General features: G+C 40.1%; 1 protein-coding gene across 4 annotated transcripts in view; it reads left to right on the forward strand.

Moving 5' to 3' along the window:
* Window positions 1-818: 818 nt before the first annotated feature.
* Window positions 819-22408, forward strand: part of KLHL7 (kelch like family member 7) — a 63718-nt gene continuing 42128 nt past the window's right edge. The window contains exons 1-6 of one of the 4 annotated variants that reach the window (XM_030857058.2): window positions 1054-1185; window positions 1662-1829; window positions 15673-15803; window positions 19968-20070; window positions 20960-21053; window positions 21327-21451. In XM_030857058.2, the coding sequence (XP_030712918.1) occupies window positions 19992-20070; window positions 20960-21053; window positions 21327-21451 (298 nt within the window). In that variant the 5' untranslated portion in view covers window positions 1054-1185; window positions 1662-1829; window positions 15673-15803; window positions 19968-19991. Of the gene's footprint in view, window positions 1186-1661; window positions 1830-15672; window positions 15804-19967; window positions 20071-20959; window positions 21054-21326; window positions 21452-22408 lie in introns of all 4 variants that reach the window. The other 3 variants (XM_030857057.2, XM_030857059.2, XM_030857056.2) reach the window with 3 other exon arrangements.

Here is a 22408-nt window from a genome sequence, read left to right on the forward strand (position 1 = left end):
TCAAGAGAAAGCATAATGCTTTGATAGTGTCAATTATTTTACTTAAAACGTTTCTATGTATTCCTATTTAGACCTAGGTAGCAAATTAAAGGGATATGTATGTTTTCAAAATGTAAAATAATGTACAATTTCAAATAATCTTGTATATTATCATATACTAGAAAGAATAAATTATTATAGTTACAAAAAGCATGCTCCTGAGTTCTGTGACTAAGTTCCGTGTTCCTGTAGAACACTTGGGGGAAGCCTAATTGAAGATTTCTGGACCTGACGCTTGATCTTAGTCTCAACATTGAGGAGTAAAACAGCCTAAGCAAGCAGGCATTCTACATCAAGGAGACATCAATGGGGATTGTGTGTTCTTGCCTTATGAATCCCAAGCAAATAAATCTTGTACTCCATGCAATAAACCTTTAACTTTCAGTATGTGATAGTCTTTCCTCATTTCATAAATATTTATTGAGCGCCTGCAATATGCCAGTCTCTGATACAGCAGTTAAGAAAACACCAACCCTGCTCCTACGGAGCTTACATTAATGGGAGGCCCTTTAATGTGTTCTGCCACCCAATTATCCAAAAAAGATAATCTCGCCACGTAATCCAATTGTGTAAAATCTGTCTTGGGCAAAGGGAACGGCACGTGCATCCTCGAACCACCTTGAAATGAAAACTCAGCCTGTGTGTGAAGGACGCAGGTCGCCAAGCGCAAGACGGCGCCGTCGCCTAGCGCCGCTCTGAACGGCGCGCCGCTGTGACGCGTAGGCTTCGCCCCCTGCTGCCTTCATAGCGCCCCCGCCCCCTTGAGCGAAGTGCGCAGACTCCTCCTCCGGGCTCTGCTTCGGCAGGAGAAGCAGCCGAGTTGAAGGCATCGCCTCCCCGCGTGCTTCTGCGGGTGGCTGCCGGGCCTTGTCCTACCGCAGTGGCCGCGCCGCGCTGTTCGGGAGCAGGGCGCTGCAGTCGCGGTCCCGGCCTCGCTGTTTGGTAAACAGAAGCCCCAGCGTGCCGGGAGCGTGCAACCCCTCGCCCGGCCCGGCGAGCCCCGGGCGTGAACCGCGTTGACGGAGGATGGCAGCCTCCGGGGTGGAGAAGAGCAGCAAGAAGAAGACCGAGAAGAAACTTGCTGCTCGAGAGGAAGCTAAACTGTTGGCGGGCTTCATGGGCGTCATGAATAACATGCGGAAACAGGTACCGCCTCTGTGGGAGTGACCGACGGCGTCGGGGAGGTGGTCCGGGACTCGGGCCCCTGTCAGCCGCGGCTGAAACCCGCGCCCTGGGGATCGCGACCCTCTTCTTCCTCTGTCCCTGCCCTTCCTTGCATTTTCGCACGCCAGCGAAGCCGCTGTCGGTGGAGGGTCGCGTTAAACTGTTCTCGAGCAAAAGTGCCTCGTCGTCCGCCGATGCTGTGGCTCCTGACTCCTATGGGGCCCCGTGGGCCGGCATTCGGCGTCGGGTATCGGTTGTATAACAGCTGTGCCCTAGTTATCTCTTTGTGAGGCGAGGAGCCCTCCATTGGCCAGCCGTTTTAAGGTGTCGTGAGATGTCGGGCGAAGAACCCAACTGGCACAGCCCAAACCGAAGCCCCCCAAGGAAGGGAGAAGCATTGCTGGCCTGACATCAGCTCCTCTAAAATAAGGATCCCCGCCCCCCTTCTGTGTTACCAGGGTGGAGCTAGTAGAAGACATCCTCCTGTACGTGTTAATTTAGAGCAGAAACAGTCGTGGATAAATACCGTGCCGCCTTTTAAGGGCACCGTGCGCCTCTGTTAAGAGGAGTTCTTTGTTCTTTGATGTGTGGCGTATTAGTGAAAGTCTTCAGCACGTCGGCGAAAGGTGGGTTATGAAAAGAATGGGTTTTAACGCCAGAGTATGTAGACTAGAGAATCTATTTGTTTTTAAATTCCATAGCATCTTATACCAGTAGGTGTAGAAAAGTCACTTGGTTATTTTCTCGTCCTGGAAGCTTTATTTCTAGAAATATGCATCCAGGAAGATTTGTGGGAATGTTTGTTTTGTGACCGTGTTTTTCATGACAAAAGCAGGACATGAGTATAAGTAACTGCAAAACCTAGTTTGTTCATCGGGTGGTGCTGAAACCACACAACCCAGATTGGGACTGGAACCTACAGGCAGGGACTCGAACCCACCGTCTTTTAATTGAGATCACACACCTGGTCTCAGGACTTTAATGAAGCTCAGGTGCTTTTTTTGTTTGGGGGTTTTTTTTTTGGTTGCGCAGTGTGGCTTGTGGGATCTTAGTTCCCCGACCAGGGATTGAACCTGCGCCCTCGGCAGTGAAAGTGCAGAGTCCTAACCGCTGGGCCGCCAGGGAGTTCCCAAAGCTCAGGTAGTTTATGTCTCATGGCAGAAGAAATTCAGTGAAAAACAAGGTGATAGGTAAGAAGTGGATTTATTTATAGAGATACACATTCCATAGACAGAATGCAGTCTGTCTCAAAAGGCGAGAACGGCCTTGGGAGAAACACACTCCACAGATGGGTGCGGGCCATCTCAAAAGGCAAGAGGCCCCAAGATGTGGGGTGGTTTGTTTTTATGGGCTGCGTAATTTCATAGACTAATGAGTGGGAGGATTATTCCAACTATTTCGAGGGGAAGAGGCGGAGATTTCCAGGAACAGGGCCACCACCCATTTTTTGGCCTTTTATGGTTAACCTCAGGGCAGTCAGGGCACTGGTGGGTGTGTCATTCAGCATATGCTAATACATTGCAGTGAGCGTGTAATGAGGAAGAAGGTGCACTGGGAGTCAGATCTTTCCACCATTTTGGACCTAGTTGGTTCTAACCAGTTTTTGTCATGTTCTATGGCTGTGTCATTCTTTTAAAGGTTGTGCCCTGCCCCCTTTCCTCCTGTTTCAGTTCTAATGGGTCTATGGACAACAGTAGAGGAATTTAAGTGTTTTATGAAGATATTAACTTTGGTTTCTTTAAGCAAACTCTGCTGGGGTCTTGTCTTTGTTCATCAGCTCCTGACCTTGTGCATGGATGCAGTAGATATTTGTGGGAGTGCTTTATATCTTGCCTGGTCTTTGGGTTGAAGTAGCTGTGAATGCCTGAATTCAATATTTTACGTAACTTTCATGTATCTATTTCCATGTATACCTTCATGTTCCTTTTCTGTGAACCTTTCTTACATTTAGGACACCACTGACTTTGCATTGCTGGTGCATTTAACTAGTGCCTGCCTCTGAAAGGTAATTGCACCGCAGTTCACCAGTGCCCACATTTGTTTCCAACAACCCTCCCACTCCCCCAAATATGTGTTTTCATACACAGACTATAGCATTGTAAAGCATTGCCTCATTTCCTGCGTAGATGGGGTGCAACTGGGTCGCAGCATCAGATGTTGAGGAGGAGGGGATTGTCTGAGACTGTATGTTTAGCTTTTGGGGTTTAAAAATTGATTCATATCCATTTCTTAGACTTAGCTTTAAACAATATTAGCATCTACTTATTTACTGTTAAAACAGAAATAAAGTTACTGAAATACCAGGTTTCTGTTACTGAGTAGGAAGGGGAAAATGGATGCTGGGTGAGACATCAGGAATTTCTTCGACAGTGGTTAACTGGCCTTAATCTGCCAGTTTCTCCTTTTGTCATTGGCTTTGCTTGTTATTCAGACCGTTCTCCAGTAACACTTTTACCAACTTCTTGGAATCCTGCATCTTTTGTAAGATGGGCAGCTTCACTTTGCAGTTGATTTACATTATACACGTATTGTTCTGTTTAACATAACACAGAAGAGGCGCACCAGGAATGACTGACAAGGGCAGTTGATGGGAAGTGGCAGAAATAGAAGCTGCTCTGAGCCAGAGGAGGAATGTTTGAGTGAGGACCAGTTTTAAAAGTGTTCTTCTATGGTGAATACTTTTGTGTTATTACTATTTTTGCTTTCCCTTATGATCTCATTACTTTGGGGACCAAGATAATGAGTGCCTGGATGACAAGGGCCCCCAGAAACATCCCTATACAAATTTAAGAACACTGTGAAATTAGAATTTCTGAATCCCAATTCCTGCTCTATCATTAATTAGTTTTGTGATATTAGAAAAAGATATAGGTCATTTCATGTCTCTGTAGCATTGCAGCCAGTCTGTACGTCGTGGTGAAAGGGGGCTCTGCTGAGCCCGCAGCCTCAGCTTCCCGTGGAGCCTTTTCCTCCATTATCCTTTCAGTCATTTCCAGCCTTTTGTTTTTAAGTAAACTTTACAATGAAGTATAGGATTCACGAAAAGGATCCAGATCATAAATGTGCAGCTCAAAGAATTATTGCAAAACGAACGCACCCCCTCCAAGTAAAAGAACTTGGCTAGTACACCAGAAAGTCTCCACCTAATGCCCTTCCCAATTGCTACCCCCTCAAAGGTAATTTCTAATTTCTACTACCATAGACTTTTTGTCCTGTTTTTGAACTTGTATACATGGAATCATACAGTATATACTTGCGTGTCTTGCTTTCTTAAAGCTAGCATTTATTTTTGAATTTTTGAATTTTATTTATTTTTTTATACAGCAGGTTCTTATTAGTCATCCATTTTATACATATGACTGTATAGATGTCAATCCCAATCTCCCAATTCATCCCAACACCACCACCACCCCCCCGCCACTTTCCCGCCTTGATGTCCAAGTCTAGAAACTGTCATAGAGTGAAGTAAATCAGAAAGAGAAAAACAAATATCGTATATTAACGCATATATGTGGAACCTGGAAAAATGGTACAGATGAACCGGTTTGCAGGGCAGAAATAGAGACACAGATGTAGAGAACAAACTTATGGACACTAAAGCTAGCATTTTGTTTGTGAGATTTATCTATATTGTTGTGTGTTGTTCTAGTCCATCTTCATTGTATGTAATATCCCATTGTATGAATACACCACAATTTATCCATTCTATCGTGTACTATTAAAAGTAGTACTACTGTGAATATTTTTGTACATTTTGTACATGACTTTTGATGTGTACATGTATGCATTTCTGCATTTTTGTTGGGAAATACCTAAGCGTGGAGCTGTTGAGTCATAGGTTAGGCTACATTCAGCTTTAATAGATCCTGTGGTACAGTTTCCAAAGTTGTGCCGGTTCATACTTTGGCTTTTGCTTTTGCATCTTTGCTAACACTTGGTATTGTCAGTCTTTATAACAGCCATTCTAGTGGACGTATAGTGGCATCTTATTTAATTTGGTTGAGCACCTTTTCATTCATTTTTCCAACTTTTTTTTAGATTAATGTTATTATCTGTTACACTAGAAAGGGGCTTTAAAAAGCAGGGCAGGGTCACAGTCACTCTTGCAGGTACCCAGTGCTGTTGCTTTTGTGTTAATGAAGTCCAGAAGACCCTTAACAATTGAGAGATGTTTTGAGGACTTTCTGAGTACCACTGCAGTTCAGTTTCCTCAGGTTAAATGAATTAAAACGTAATTAGAATTTAAAAGCTTATGTTAAAGCCCCATTGAGAGTTAAGTGAGAGAACCACAAAGCTGATTTGAGGATTGGATGCTGGGCAGTCACCTGGGCTCACTTACTAACTAAAATGACTCAGCTTCTGTGTACTCACCTCTCCAAGACTGTCAATTACTACATGTCATTAATCTTTAGGGTCTCTTGTGGATAATCTAAACCTTCTGCATTAAATCCTCAATAAGAGAAACACTTCTCGAGCACATATTCTGTACCAGCCATTCTCCAAAGTGTTTTATATGATTGTCTCATTTAATTTTCATAACAACTCCCATTGACAACTCCCATTATCCAGACCTTTCTATTCTTAACTCTCTTCTATTTTCTCTTTTTGTCTGTCCAGTTTAGGAGATATATCTCTCTCTTCACTCTCTTTTCAATGTCCTAAGCTTTCTTGGCCCTCAGTCCTTTTTTTACATCCTTTGGGCAAAAAGCATTGATGACTGTTTACCTTCTTTGTGCAACGCTTCTAAGCACAGCTGAAGAATATCCCATTACTGGGCAGTCCTCTGCCAGGTGAGTCCTAACTTCAGCTGGGCTGGCAGTACTACTGGTGAGCAGTTCTACTTACTATTTATTTTACTGGTTTCCTCTAACCCAAGCCCTTACTCTGTATCCTCACTTTCAGTACATCATCCCTCTTTGACGTCACAAATAAATAGAAGTCATTAGTCTGGAACTATCTAACTTTTAACTTTCCACCACCAAATCTATAAACCTGTTTTGGCACTTTTAAAAAATTCTGCTACAATGGATAAAGCCATTTAAAGCCAGTACTTTCACCTGGGCTTTGAGTCTCTCAGTACTAGTGTAGTCAGAAAAGTTACACCATTGGTTATTCTTTCTTTGTTAGGCATCTTTAACTTCTCCTTCACTGCTGGATTCTAGCCATCAGCATTTAGGCATGTTTTAACCTCTCTAGCTTTTAAACCAACAAACAAACCAATACACTTAGTCTCGGTATTTCCCTGTAAATAATATCCCTCTCCCCCTTGTTAAAACCAAAAGGTGGGTAGAATCACTGCCTCTTGGCTCACTGTTTATCTATTCCCCATTTCAGTTTGGCTTTCTGACTTATCCATTTAGATGAATACTTGTTGAGAACCCATTGTGTGAGACCTACTTACCATAAAATGGCAGGTACAAGAGACTGATAAAAGGCCAGTGTGACTGGAGCACAGAACATAAGGGGAGGATGGTGCAAGATGAAATTGGAGAAGTAGCTAAAGATCTGCCCGTGTGTAGCCTCATAAGTCAAGTTAGGGGGTTTTGCTTTTATTCTAAAACCCTTTCAAATATATATGTGTATGAGAGGAGGAATAGGTGTATCAGTTTTTCTTTTGAAAAAGATGATTGACTGCTCTATGGTGAATGAATTAGCTCTCAGAGTAGATGCTGGCAGACCAAACAGAAAGTTGTTACAGTAGCGCAGTGAGATGGTCCTTTGGACTAAGGTGATAGCAGCGACAGTAGTATCAATAAAGAAAAGATGATATATTCAAGAGATTTAGGAGGTAAGATCAACAGGACTTTGTGATGGTAACGATATGTGGTTGTGATGACTAAATTAGAAAAGCAAATTAAGATAACTTAAAACAGAACCTGATAATGAGTAAGCTCTCAATAAATGTTGGCTATTTTTGCTGTTGTTGTGACGGTGGTGGTTGATTGGATGCTGAGGGGTTCTGTACAGGATGTCATTTATGACCTCCAGGGTTCTGAAATGCATAACTAGATGGATGGTGACACAGTTCTCTGAGAGAGGAGATACTGGAAATGGATCAAGGCTTTGAGGAAAGGATTATAGTTTGTGTTTTAGATAGTTTAGTGTGCAGTGCCCCTGAGACATTAAGGTATCTGATGAGTTGACAGGTCTGGAGAGTTGTGGGTTAAAAGTATAAATTTTTGAGGTATCTGCATATAGAAGATAAACTTCATTGAAGCTGTGGAGAGTTAAGAATCTAGGATAAAGGCTGGGTAGGGAATGAGCCTGTAAAGAAGACAAAAAAGTAATGGCCAGAAGAGTAGGAGGAAAATGAGAGTTTTGAGAATCGGAGAGGAAATTGTTTCAGAAGGGAGATGACAAATTTTGAAGCCTAAAAGAAGTCAGTAAGATTAGAGCTAGAAATGTTCAGAGGATGTAGCAACAAAGAGGGGCTTATTGACTGTGATGAGAGTTGTTTTGATGGGGAGACGATGGAAGTCAGATTAGTGTGAATAGGATATGAGAAAATTGAGACAGTTCATTTGAGATTTGGCCCTGAAGGGAGTGAGGGAATCAAATAAACGCTTTTTAAATGGAAGATGTATGTGTGTTTAAAAACTGGTAGGAAGAATTCATTTGAAATGGCGAGGTTTAATATATGTGAAACAGAATGGATGATTGATAGATGATTCCTGAGATGAAGTCCAAAAGTAAAGGTGAGTAATCTCCTGTGGGAGGAGGATGGTTCCTCTTCCATAGGAGTGGGAAGGAATACACAGGAGTGATAGGTACATAGGTGGGTGGCAGGTACATAGGTGGGTGTGTTTGGAATCAAGAGAATGAAGGAGTGCCTATCTAGAGGCTTTTGTTTTCTCTGAAAAGTAGGAGATGAGATCATCTGCTAAAATGAAGGAGGAAGAAGATGAAGCTGGAGGTTGAGGAAAGTTGTTTTTGTGAAGAATAGAAATGGTATGATGGCTGGCAGTGCGGTTTTGTTTTGTTGCTGTTTTGGCCGCACCACGTGGTGTGTGGGATCTTAGTTACCCGACCAACCAGGGATCAAACCCATACCCCCTGTAGGAGTCCTAACCACTGGACCGCCAGCAAATTCCCACTTTCCCACTATCTAAGTCGTCGTCGTCTTTTTGTTTTTTGCCACACCGCACAGCTTGTGGGATCTTAGTTCCCTGACCAGGGATTGACAGCAGTATTTTTTGAGGTTAATTATCATGAACTTATAATGAATATTTATCCTTAACTTGGCCTTTTAAAGCCCTTTCATAAAGGTTCTATGACTCGCTTCCCTTCCTACTCATGCCTCAGTTCTTTCTTTTTTTCTTTTTTAAGATTTTTTCATGCGGACCATTTTTAAAGTCTTTATTGAATTTGTTACAGTACTGCTTCTGTTTTATGTTTATGGGGTTTTTTTGGCCCCGAGGCATGTGGGATCTTAGCTTCCCCAACCAGGGATTGAACCCGCACCCTCTGCATTGGAAGGCAAAGTCTTAACCCCCAGTGAAGTCCCTCAGTTCTTACTTTAAAAACCACTTCTTCCCTGAATGTCCTAGATTATGTCAAGCCCCTCTATTACATATGCTCTTACAGCACTCTATTCCTTTCTTTCATGCATTTATCAGCTCTATAAAGGCAATAAACACTGTTTAGTTTATTGCATGTCTTTGCTACTAGGCTCTAAGCTCCATGAGGGCAGGGACTGCGTTTGGCTTGTTCAGCTATCTTGCCAACATCTACTACATAGGTGCGCAAATATTTGTTAATACAATAGTTGATATCATATGTATGGTTGATAACACCTACAGGATGAGTGGACAGAGGATCTGGGTAGCATCAACATTTTAAAGGATAGGCAGAAAAGTGCATTGGAGATTAAGGTGTGGGAGGAAGAAAGACAGCAGGGAATAATGTCATTGAAACCAAGATTAAGTTACAAAGGAGAGCCAGGTGGGAGTATCCAATGCTCTAGGGAGGTCAAAAAAGAGATTGTCCAGTGGATTTGAAAATTGGTGGTTTTAGCAAGTAAGGTTTTAATGGAATGGTGGGGGGAGGGGGAAAGCAAATTTTAGAGGACAAAGCAGGGACAGAGTGGGGAGTATATGGAGAGGAAACTGCCCCCTTTGTGGCCCAGGCTTTCCCAGATGGTATCAATGTTCTGCTAAACTCTATAGTATCTAGTGCATACTGTCATCATGACACCATATGTGTGTTGAATAAATGAGTACAGAAGCACATCTTAAGAGAGACATGATTGTATTAAAATTACCTTCTGAGAAGAAGGGGGACAGTCAAGATTTGGGAGATGCAAGAACCAGGGTAGCCCCAAAAGCCTCTGACCTTTTTCTAGGACACTGCCTTAATTGCACCTCAGCTCTGACTACTTGCAGTCTGTTTCTCTTTCAGAATTTCAGATCTTGGAGAGAGAGGATCTGATAGATGTAGTTTGGGTTAAATGTTAATCCTGTGAATAAATTATCCTAAGCAGAATAGGGCCATGTAGCACAAACATGATCTTGAAAGGCCCATGTATTGAGGCCGTTTCCTGAGAAGGAGGAATTGTAAGTCAGGTGGCTACTCCAGTTGGCATCTACTGCAGAGATTCATATTAGTGAAATCACTGATAAATTTTTTAGTACATAATATAGCATATAATTTAGTTACATTCTGTTGAGCTGTCAAAAAATGTGGTTGATTAACGTTTAAGAGAGACACTCTTAAGAATATGCCATCTTATTTCAGGTTAGCTTACTGGAAAATGGTGTGCCAGGATTAAATGAGTTCTGCCTTAGACCTTCTCTTTGAGTTGCAATTAAATTGGATCACAATTTAATATTACACTAAGCTATTACTGTGAAAAATTATTTTAAAATGGTTTTGTGTCTTCTGTAAAACTTCTTTTAGCAATTTTGCCTTTAGTCACTCATTGCTTTAGGAAGCAGTGTGCTATAGTGGAAATAACATGCACGTTGGATTCAAACAGATTTCTGGTTTTGAATTCTGCTCTGTCTTCTTACTAATTGTGTGACGTTGAGCAGGTCGATTCTTCAGGCTTTTATGTTCTTATGTGCACAATGATCATAATATCACACTGAATCTACCTTACTGATGTTGGGACTAATGAGAGAGAGAATGTGAAAACTCTTGATAAATTATTCAGTGTTACACAGATATTGTTGGTATTGTTATTATCACAGTGAATCTGCGGGATTCTTGGTTACCAGCAACAGAAACCATTCTGTCTTAAGTAAAAGTAATTTATTGCAAGGGTATCGGGAACTTACGCCATTCACCGTAGGCTGGAAGATGAGCAGTCCTGGCAGACAAGCCCAGGGATTCTTTGGTAGCTAGGCTGCAGAAACCCTGGAGTCAAGGTTACAATGCAGGAACAGCCTTGACGACTTGCTGGTGCCACGATAAAGACATCCCGTCGTCCCACAACACACCGCCCCATCTTTCATTCACCCAAGATTCAAAATCCTGGAAGTAGGTATCTAATTGGTTGGCCTTAGATTGTTTGCCAGATTAGGGCTCTGCTAAGGAGTGAATAGAAGAATTATCTGATTTACTGGTTCCATAATGAGAGGCAGGCTCTGAGAATTGCCCTCTCCCCAAGATAGTTCATAATGAACATTTTCTCCAGAAATGAGAGTTCGGGGTTCTAGGAGGCAGGGGAAATTGGATGCTAGATTGCCAGAATCCACAAATATCCACTCTGACCTATACCTTAGGTTGTCCAATGCAAACATGCATGCTCTTATTCTGTCCTATAATTTTTTTTTTCTTTTTCTTTTTTTTTTGCGGTACGCGGGCCTCTCACTGCTGTGGCTTCTCCCGCGGCAGAGCGCAGGCTTAGCGGCCATGGCTCACGGGCCCAGCCGCTACGTGGCACGCGGGATCCTCCCGGACCGGGGCACGAACCCGCGTCCCCTGCATTGTCAGGCAGACTCTCAACCACTGCGCCACCAGGGAAGCCCTGTCCTATAATTTTTTTAAAAATTATATATATATATATATATATATCACCAATTAAATTTTTTCACTTACCATATCTAACTCCAGGATCACTTGGTGATATCCATTCCTTCTATAGGCATTTTAAGACCCTAAGGGTATATGTAATAATAGATTCTTTATATGATCGTGGAGGGGAAAGGAAACTAGTTAAAACTTAGGTAAATATAAAAAAAAGATGAAAATAAAAGTAGAAGCCACATTCATTGTTTATTATTTGTTCATTGTTGTGTTTGTGACTTCTTCCTTCACTGGCTATTCCTATTCTTTGTCTTTAGCCAACCCCTTAAGGTTCTTTATCTGATGGGGTGACCGGGTCTTTTATTCCTAGGTATCTTATTCCTAGGTATCTTTTATTCCTAGGTATCCTAGGTATCTTTTACTCCTAGGTATTCCTTGGTCTTGCCTGTATAGGGTTACTTTAGTCTTACATTAACATTTACCACTGCAGTTGGCAGTACTAGTGTTGGGTCTGGGATTTGATTTTATGCTACTTAAAAGCTGATTAGTTAGCCTGTTGCTGTTTAATGGATGCTGGCAGAAGACATGAGACCCCTAGGTCAGAGAGAACAGACTTGATTGTTCACAGCATCACCAGCATCAGCATGTATGCATCGGTTCCCCTTGCCCCACAAGTACTATGAGGGTGACATGGTGGGACCCAGATGGATGTTAGGGTTTGTGTTGCAGCTAAGGAATAAACAGTAAGGAATCTGCCACTTCTATAGCAAATGATAGGCAGGCTTGCTGTTTATCCTGGAGGGGAGACATTATCTCACCCTATGGTCGCTTTCTGCCAACAAAACCCTGAGAAATGATGGCCTGGGTAAAAAGTGGTAGAGCCTTGCATTCTTGGCACGTCCAGGAAGATATGCAGGAACTCGAGACCCATAGATAACTGTCTCTCCCAACAACCAGGAGGTATCCAGGGGGGTCCCCGAGTTCCAGTCATCTTCTGTCCCGTGGAGGAAGAGCAACAACTTTTTTCTTGGTGGCCAGGATCAGGCGCCTCCCCAAATGTAATAACTTTTTACCCAGTGGCATGAGGAGGCCAAAATGACCAGGTCACAGTCTTAACTGTCAGTTCTGTGGAAATGTTGTTATACCTCTTGATTAAATGATTCTTCTTTTGGGTCCCCAAATCTCTAAACTGCTAGCAGAACCCACCTCCAGAAAGACTAATTGCTGAGATAAGAAACAAAATTTTTGTAAATGAATCCTTAAGCATATTAGTGAGGGGAGCCTCTTCCATGCCTTGGTTGCCAGGCTAGTTCTGGCTAGAACCCATTCTATCTATACAGAGTAAGTGAAACCACTTACTCTGTATAGATAGAATGAAAATGGACTGAAAATGGATTCAGCTGCTTAAAGAAAACGGTTTGAAAACCACTGATCTGAGGCTTTTCCCTGAAAAGAGAATAAACTGTGTGTGTCTTTCTGTGTCTAAGCGGTGTTGAGAACAGAGGATTTGCAGGGGTGGTCTTAAGCACAGCCTCATCTTCCAACTTAATTTACTAGAAAAGCACTGCATATAGGGGATTGCCAGGTAGTTGCCCATCTGTCAATAGGGTGTTCTATTATGTCTCAGTTGGCTATTGATCTTTACATAAACTCCCTGAGTTGAGAATCTCAAGAGCTGAATGGTAGAATTCCGGCACCAAATCCCCTCACAAAAGTTGGCTGGACAAAGTACTGTGAGTTCGAATTCCCAGGTTTGCTTTGTCTTTTAGTTGTTCTGTTTTCTTACTGGCACAGGGAGTGCTTTGTTCTATCTTAAAGGCTGACAAGGCAGCCTCTATCAATGACTGTTCCTTTTTGTAGCCTCTGAAGAACAGTTGAAGAGGTTATTTAAATTTTTACTCCAGAAAGCTCTGGAATGGGTTGATACCTCTTAAGTTAACTCTAGACTGGAAGGTCATTTCCATTTCTCATCTTAAATTTTTCTCAGCCAAGATGTCATGCATAGCTCTCCAGATTGTCTGCAGTGAACCAAATGACAGCACTCCATCTAATTCCATACTAGCAACAGAAAATCCCCCAAATTTGTCTGTTATGAACCCCCATTATTAAATTCCCACATCTGTAATCTCCCTGTAAATTAAAATTAAAGCAATTGAAAGGCAAAAGTCTGCTCTCCCTGGTTTCTTAAACCCCTCAGTCTCAGCCAGAAGGCATTCACTTAAGTGTTTGGGTCAAGTCAGGGTAACTTCTTCAGCAGCTTCAGCGTAGGCTGTCTTCCATTGGAATAGATTAAGTTAGTTTAGCACCTCCAAAGCTGAACGTCTCCAATTTCAAGGTAGTTTGCGTCACATGTTTTCAGTATGTCAAAGGGTCTCTGGGACTTTTAAGATTAGCATAGTGTCACCCCCACCCCTACAAACCTGAAAAGATAGAAGCACATCTACTCTCTCTACAATAAATAGTGCATATGTTGACACATTATTATACAGTCCTAACCCACCTTATTGTCCCCAGCCAAAAACAGATAGAAACTTCGTTTCTGGAGGAACAGGGTCCTCAAAGTAAGAAAATCTTGGCTTTTGGTTTTGACAGCTTGCCAGTCTGTGTCAGCTCTCTGTAATTGATAGACCCTAAGTAAGACTAAACTCAGCTGGGAGGAATCACTTATCAAGAGGCCAATAGGGACACTATGTTTACTGGATAGGGAAGGAATTTCACATATGCGTAATAATGTTTCATTGGCATATGATACATTGTTTCTCATGGGCAAAGTGTTAGGTATTTGCCAGGGGGATTTCTCAGCTGCTCAGTCTCTTAGAGTTTCTTTTTTCCCCTTGTTGTCCATCCTGCATGTTTAAAGATTAATTTTCCTTTCTTTTTTGAACCCTGTGGTCCTGGCAGAAATGATTGAGTTTTGTCTAGTGACAAACTCTTCCCTCCCTTTTGGGAGGAGAGTGATCTACATTTGTAACAGGCAGTTGTGCAGAGCACAGTTTGTGGCCTTGAATTCTCTATAGTTCTAATCCTCCTGGTTGTTCTGCACCTTTGTGTCCTCATTAGAAGCCTCACCTCCTGTGAAATTCCTTATATATATATATATATATATATACATGTATATATTTAAAATATATTGAAGTATAGTTAATTTACAATGTTGTGTTAGTTTCAAGTGTACAGCAAGGTGATTCAGTTTCTTTATATACATTAATCCTATCTCTTGGAAGAGCCTTTTCTCTATTCCCGTCCATTTGTCTCAGCTGGAGTGTGACCTTTAACAGATTCCTCTAAGGCCTGTGGCCCTTTACAGTGCGCTCCTCAAAACCTTGCCTTTCTTCATTTTTTGTTTTCCAGGCCTTGGAAACTTGGTGGTAGCAGACACATTCCTTTCTGTTACCTATTTGTGTCAAAATGGGCTGTGTCTTCGTGTCTCTTCCTTCCAGATAGCCCCAGCTGAGTTATTAACCTGTTTTTAAATTGAATACTTTCCTATCCTGTAGAGCTAACATTGTTTAGATCAAATGCCTCTTTTCCTTTTGGGCCCAGATGTTTTGCTAACCTACTTCTACTAGTGCCTTTCAAAGTCTATAGATTTTGCCATGGTGGAAAATAAGAGGTCTCTGTGTTCAGGATTACTGCCAACCCTTACCACCCTCAGTAAGGTAATTTTAATTATGGGGAAGCCCAGCATCTAACTTAGGTCTGGACTATGTCTGAATTATTTGGCTTCCCTTAAGGAGTCCTACTACTGTCCCTTAGTCTTATCTCCACAAACTTCCCATATACGTTGCACTAGAGCATATACCTTGCCTGTCTTCCCACCAGATCACCTTCCAGATTATTTAACAATGCATGAAATACTCTATTGCTGCTCTTCTTTTCCCTTTTCAAATCAATCTGAGCTTACTGTAATCACCTACTATAATTGTCCCAGGCTTTTGAGGTCAGTCCTTTAATTATGTGTTTGATTTCTTACCTTTAGCTTTAAAAGAAATCTTATAAAAAAATTCCAGGACCAAGCTTCTTTCTGAGAGAAACGATTTAATCTGCTCCTGAATTCTTTCTTCCTTCATTATATCTCTTTGGTCCATATTGCTTTTGTATAAATAACAATAAAAATAACTTTTTTTTTGTTTCCTAGTTTCGTCTTTTAAAGAACAGTTATACCAAAGTTTATCTCCTTTCCCTTTCAAAGCTGTTTGGCCTAGCTTGTCATACGTATGTTCCCCTTAAGGAAGGAAATCCCCTTTTCCTTTATTAATCTAGGTGTGTTCCTTTGTTTTTCTTCAACTTTCCCACTTGCCTTATTGTGATTATACATGTGTTTAAGCCCAGTGCTGTCTTCCTTGCTTTTCTGAACAAAGATGATTTCTAAAGAGGCCTTTTAATTTTTTTTCTCTTAACCTTTGGGTTTATTATGGCTTTGTTGAGACTTTTCTAGTATCTCAATCCAACATGATGATTTACCCTATATAATAAGGGTTCCATTTTCGTTTATCCTTTCAGTGATTTAAATCCACCACCCAACTATAGTTGAATCTACAGTCTACCCGGGGATTTGTACCCAGGGTCAACTTGAAATCACGCTGGGAGGGACTGATTGCAGAACCTTGTTGACAAGCTACATAAATCCAAAGGTTAGTCATTCCTCAGTCCTCTCCTTGGGATACAATAAAGAATAGAATTGGGACAGCTGCTTGCATGCCTCCTACTAACGCCAGCACATATTGTTAAAAGCTAGAACCTCATGCAATGCTGTGGAGCTTTCAGGAACCTGAAGTGCCTTTGCAGTCCTGTCTGGCAAATACATACAGAGAGCAAAAGGTTATTCCACTAATGCATGCCTAAAATGCTTGCCTGTTTTGAGGTCTTTCCAAACCAAAGGACTCTTCCCTCAAAAGTGTCTAATACTTGCAAACACTAAAGTAGCACCGAAGTTTCTGTTTGCCTCTGAGTGTCTATGCATATGGATTTGAGGGGCCCTCTTCTTCTTCTGGTTCTAAATATTTGAGCAGTAAAGGTAGGAGACAGATAAATTAATGGTGATGACAGACTAGTGAACATGGCGTTGAGTTGAGCATAAAATGGGCTTCCTCTTCTTTTTCCCCTTAACTAAAAACTTACCCAGTCTGAGGCAGAGCAGCTGAGGAATGGGAACAGTCCTCTCCTGCCATAGATAGGGGCAAGCCTCCCAATGAATTACGTTCTACTTTGGGGGCAGATTAATGGAAGAAGAGTGAGCCAGGAGGCCTGGCAGTGTGTGGTCAGTGACCTCTGCCATGCTCTTGCTCATCCTGTAGTCACTCTTCGACAAGCGACAGTTGGAGGAAAGGACTGAAACTTCCTTCCCAGTACTTACCTTCCCCAGAGGAAGAGAGAGTACTTCATGACAGAGAAATCTGTTGTTTCTCAAATTGATATGTTATCCCATTTTTTCAATTATCAAATCTCTCACCACATTTTTTAAATTAAACTTTTTTTTTAGAGCAGTTTTAGGTTTAACAGAAAAATTGAGCAGAAAGTGCAGTTTTCATTTACCCCTTTGTCCCTCCCCCTCGCCCCAGTTTCCCCTATTATTAACATCTTGTCTAAGTGTGGGGCATTTGTTACAATGGATGAGCCATTGTTACATTATTGGTTCACTCTTTGTGTTGTACATTCTGTGGGTTTTGACAGGTGTATAATGACATATATCCACTGTTAGAGTATCACACACAATAATTTCACTGCCTTAAACATTACCTGTGCTCCACCTTCTCACCACATATGTGAAATGGTATCTTTATCATATGCCAAATGCCCGTTATTGTGGATCCCTCACATTTCTTAGGTTTATTTCTCAACATTTAATTATTTTGTTGCTGCTATGACTGGGATTTTTATTTCTCTCATTTGTGTGTTTTTCTAATGGCATATTACTCACATCTAATTGCTTTTTCATGTTTATCTTATTTGTCTAGCCACCTTACTAACTTTTCATATTAGTTCTACAAGTGTTAAATTGATTTATCTTTATTTCCTTAGTGATATGGCTAAAAGTTCCAGAACAATGTGACAGGGTGTGTGTGTGTATATTTCAAACTTGAATGAGAATGTCTCTCCTGCTTCACTAGTTTGCTGTTGATTCTGATGAATGACCTTCAACATACAGACACATCATTTTCTTTATTAAAGAATCTCAGGAAATGAATTTTTAATTTTATCAAACACTCTTTTGCCCATATATTGAAGTTTTTCTTTTTTTTCTTTTTTTGGCCAAGCCTCACGGCATGCAGGATCTTAGTTCCCTGACCAGGGATCGAACCCGTGCCCCCTGCAATGGAAGCACGGGAGTCCTAACCACTGGACCACCAGGGAATTCCCTGAAGTCCTTCTACTACATGAAAATTTTCTCTTTTAACCTGTCAGTATGATGAATTACATTTATAGAATTATCATTCTTGAACCCTTCTTGCATTCCTAGAACAATACCCTGCTGGATTCAGTTTGCAAATACTTGACAGATCTGTAAATGAGACACCTAAAGGAGGAAAAAGTCCAAAAAAAATGTGACCAAAATAGCAACCGACAGTTTAAAAAAAAAAAAATGAAGACAGCAAGGAAACATAATAAATAGTATTTAAAAAGATGGCATATGTAAGATGAAACATAAGTTATCAGTAATAAATAGGAGGGATTCAACTAAACCCTACTAAAAATAATTATTAGATGGTGAGAACTTCAGACTAAGTTACACAAAAATCTATGCTGTTTATAAGAGACTAAAGATTCAGAAGCTGAAAATAATAAATACAAAGATATAATTTTGGAAGGACATAAACAGAGAAATTGCAAGGTTTTTTGGTTTGTTTAATCCAGTGAAGATGTATTGTTCAAAAGGTAGTTTTGTTTGTTTTGTTTCTCTTCCATTCACCTAGGACTTGTTACCTCTCATTCTCCAGATCACCTGAATCTCTGTCTCTTCCCATTTCCTGTCTTTGCATACACCTCTTCCCCAGAGGATTGATAGCAGGAGGGACCTCTGCCTTTAGGTCGGTCTCATTTCTTGTTGAATAGGACCTATTAATCTATTGTAGTCCAGTCAAATAAATGCACCATTTGGATATAAAAGATTGCTCCCATTTCACCTCCTCCTACTCGCCACACACAACGTTACTATCTGGCTAGAGATTAATCTTAGACTAAGAGTAAATTGTACAAAGATCCCTCTGATTTCTCTAACTTCCTTCAGTGCCTGTAAATTCACTACACTAACTTTCCCCATTCCTGAGTATGCCTTGAAAGGTTTTTTGCTACATTTCAGTTTAGCTTTACATTTTTTGGAACTTCCCATCAGCAGCCATAGGTCCCTCACCTATCTAATTTGCTTGCTATTCTGTCAGTATTCTTTCTTCCTCTCCCTCCTTTTTTCCTTCCTTCCCTCCCTCCTCCCTTTCTCTTTCTTTATCTTCAGCAACTTGATCAGCTTGTTTTGATAGTAACCAAATAGTTGGCTTGGTTTTGCTACCTGGTATTTTTGGGTGCAGCAAAATCACCTGAGAGCTATGCCTGTTCTGTACCCCCTCCCCAAATAAAAGGAAATAAAAATTTAAGACACTGTTGGAGTAATAGTAGCTTTAACTATAATCTGCATATAATTTCTAAGCAATAATCTATAGGCCTTATAAAAAAATATTTAAGTAAGCTGTAAGAGTGAAATGTTCATCCCTTAGCCCATTAATTGGGACCCATTTCTTTTCTCATTCTAAGCATTACCGTCTTATTTGGGTTTTTTATTCATGAAGTAATAAAGTAGGAAATAGCAGTGATTTATCTATCAGAAAGTATATCAGTAGTTTTAGTAAAATACTTAAAATTTGGACAATGCCATATCCTCTGAGCTCTTGAGCCATTATTTAGTTTTGTGAGTGAAATTACTCTGAAAATATTATTTACCTCATATTCCCAGTGCCTAAGAGGGTGCTTTACAAAATTTTTTCTGAGCCCAAGCTGTATGTTATCTTTAACTTCATTAAAAAATTGAAATTTTATTTGATAAAAAGGACATTTCTTTTTCCTTGGAATTCATCTTTAAGGGTTCCAGTAAATCTTAAATTTTTTCCTTAATATACCCCATTTTTCCAACATTTTAAGTGTATAATCTAGATCTGCCTTCTTTCAGTAACCTAGAGCGACACATTTTGGCCTAGGTCAGAAATCACAATTTAAAAGTGGCTGCTATCCAGGTCCCATCAGAAGTGCATTTTAGAGAGATGTTATTTAAGGAGAGAGTGCTGAATGGACATTTGGTTCATCCACTCTGTATATTCTGAGTTGTTTCTGTTGCAGGTTAGATCTATGAAGGCAACTTTCTTGGAAAATGCAGTGTGCACCTGCATTTTATCAAGGACAATTTTTAAGAAGCAGATTGTTATATTTGAAAAACCATCAAGGACATTGCCATTAGGTCATTTAATGTCCCCATAAAATCTCACCATGAGAAATATCTTAGAATTTATGTCAGAAAAAAAATTTGGCTTCCCCCAAAGATTAGTAGACTACTTTTTTTCTGATTATAAGATCTTTTTTTTTTCCTGACTGTTGAGAAGCTAAGTGCCAAATTTTGATACAGCAAACTCATGACAGCAACTCTGTAAGTCCTTCCTAAATAGGTTTTATATTAAAAACAAAATCTGTGCTGGAAAAAGACTGGATTTAAATACAAAATAGAGATAAAGCATTTGGCAAGTGCCTGTTTTATATCTTGGCTAAGCCATGCCCATTGAACCCCTTTTAATTTTATTTATTTCTCTCTTGATTAGAAAACATTGTGTGATGTGATCCTTATGGTTCAGGAAAGAAAGATACCTGCTCATCGTGTTGTCCTTGCTGCAGCGAGTCATTTTTTTAACTTAATGTTCACAAGTAAGTATCTTAAGATAAAGCAGAATAATTTTTCTATGAGAATTAGGTGGGGTCTAATTGAAAATATGCCGTTTTTCCCAGTTTTAAAAGCACTTTAAGTCCACAGAACAGTGAAGAGATTGAAAAGTGGTCATGGTGATGATTGATCAAAGGAAAACTGTCCTTTCGTTAGCCCTAAAGGCCTGAAGTCTTTATTAATGGAGATATAGCTTCTGCTTGAATACCAGGTTTTTTTCTTAACCTCTGGTGGAAAGGCAAAGGAGCAGATAAGTCTTATGGCATTTTATCTAGCAAGTTAAACTAAAGCAAAATGAAATACATTATACTAGAAAGAACCCTAGTTTGGAGTTGAGAATTGGGTCCAAGTCCTGGTTCTACTTAGTACTGCTCGTGAGCTTGATCAGGTTATATAATATATCTGCCTCAAGTTTTCTCTTTAGTGCTCTGGCTACCTACCAGGGTTTTGGGGAAGAATGAGAGCTTTGCTAGTGAAAGCTGACTATACATATAATTGTCATTGTTCTTGTAGGTTTGTTCCAGCTACATCAGAGGCATTTTGCCCATAACAGTTTAAGAGAATGCTACCAAATTAATTTAGGAGTTGGGGAAATACTAAATGCATTTTTATGTCTCTCTGTTCATTTGGGCTTTTTTTTTAGAAGTACACTAATTCACTAATTTCTTAAATTATTTTAAGGCACATGTCAAGTATGGAGAATTAATTTGCATTTATTATAGGAATGTGTTGGGCTTTCTGAGGTATTTTCTTTCAGGGAGGTCTCTGTCCTGTTATTTTTCTCCAACATTTAACACAGCCTAGAATGATCGGGTTCTTCAGTTAAACTCAGGGTAGTACTCATGCCATTTATGTTTCTTCTCTTTGTATTAGCTAACATGCTTGAATCAAAGTCCTTTGAAGTGGAACTCAAAGATGCTGAACCTGACATTATTGAACAACTTGTGGAATTCGCTTATACCGCTAGGTAAGTTAAGGATCGTTTCTGTTGTGGAGGAGTAAGGTCGGGATCTGCCATGGCAAAGCGTTGTTGTAACAAATTGGTGTGCTCCAGAGTCTTCAGAATGAAAAACTACACGGATGGTAGGGGCGGGGTTTGAGGATCCTATGCCATACTAATTCAAGGGCTGTAAAGTTTAATTTTTTGTTTAATTTCGGGGGCTAGAAGGATACATTCTATGGTAGCATTATTTAAGTAATAAATTTTAGGAAACTAACATTCACTTTAACTTACTTACAGAATTTCTGTGAATAGCAACAATGTTCAGTCTTTGTTAGATGCAGCAAACCAGTACCAGATTGAACCTGTGAAGAAGATGTGTGTTGATTTTTTGAAAGAACAAGTTGATGCTTCAAATTGTCTTGGTAAGAAATGAGATTCCTATTTTTTAAAACAAAAAACACCGTTAATGTATATTTTAATAAAGAAAAAAAGCGTGGTTATAAGTGTCCTCATTTAATCTTTTTTTACCCTCATTTAATCTTAAAGGTGTTGTCCAGTACAAAATTTTCTAGTAATATATTTTATTTTATTTATCTATTTTTAACATCTTTATTGGAGCATAATTGCTTTATAATGTTGTGTTAGTTTCTGCTGTATAACAAAGTGAATCAGCTCTATGTGTATATATATCCCCGTATCCCCTCCCTCTGCGTCTCCTCCCACCCTCCTTATCCCACTGCTATAGGTGGTCACCTAGTAATATATTTTAAGAGGAGGTTAGGGAGGTACATATTAACCTGGGCAGAAACAAGCCATAAAATACCGTATCAACATTTTCCAAAATAAAAAATAGCCTCAGTAATGAGTTTTTGTGTGTTTAGGAAAACGAGTAATGATTTACTTCAGAAATGACAGAATGATTCAGTATTAAAAAACCAAACATAATATACTATACTAACATGCTATAGGAAAAAAATACTTAAAATCATAGCAACAGATGCTGAAGGCACTTTTGTGTTTTCAGTACCCATTCCTAATGTTTAAAAAAAACTCTTAAACTAGAAATAAAATACCTAAGTTAACCTGTATGTGTCTGAAACCTAAAGCTAATATTCTTTGCATGGAAACGTGCTACCGTTCAGCTTCGTGCTGAAGATTTCCACCAGTGTAGTCAATCAAAAAAAATAAATAAGGTAACAATAAAAGTTTCCTTATCAGGCATAATCATAACAGTAGTTTGTTGGCTAATTTAAAATTTCATTAACGCAGTGAGTGGTTAAACAAGATTATATCTGCCGTAAAGGTGTTATTTTAGTGTAACATAAAAATATACCAATCTGACAATCTGTGACTGTAAGACCAAGTCTGTGATTTGAATG

Source organism: Globicephala melas, chromosome 9, assembly GCF_963455315.2.
Source record: "Globicephala melas chromosome 9, mGloMel1.2, whole genome shotgun sequence".
Taxonomy (NCBI): Eukaryota; Metazoa; Chordata; class Mammalia; order Artiodactyla; family Delphinidae; genus Globicephala; species Globicephala melas.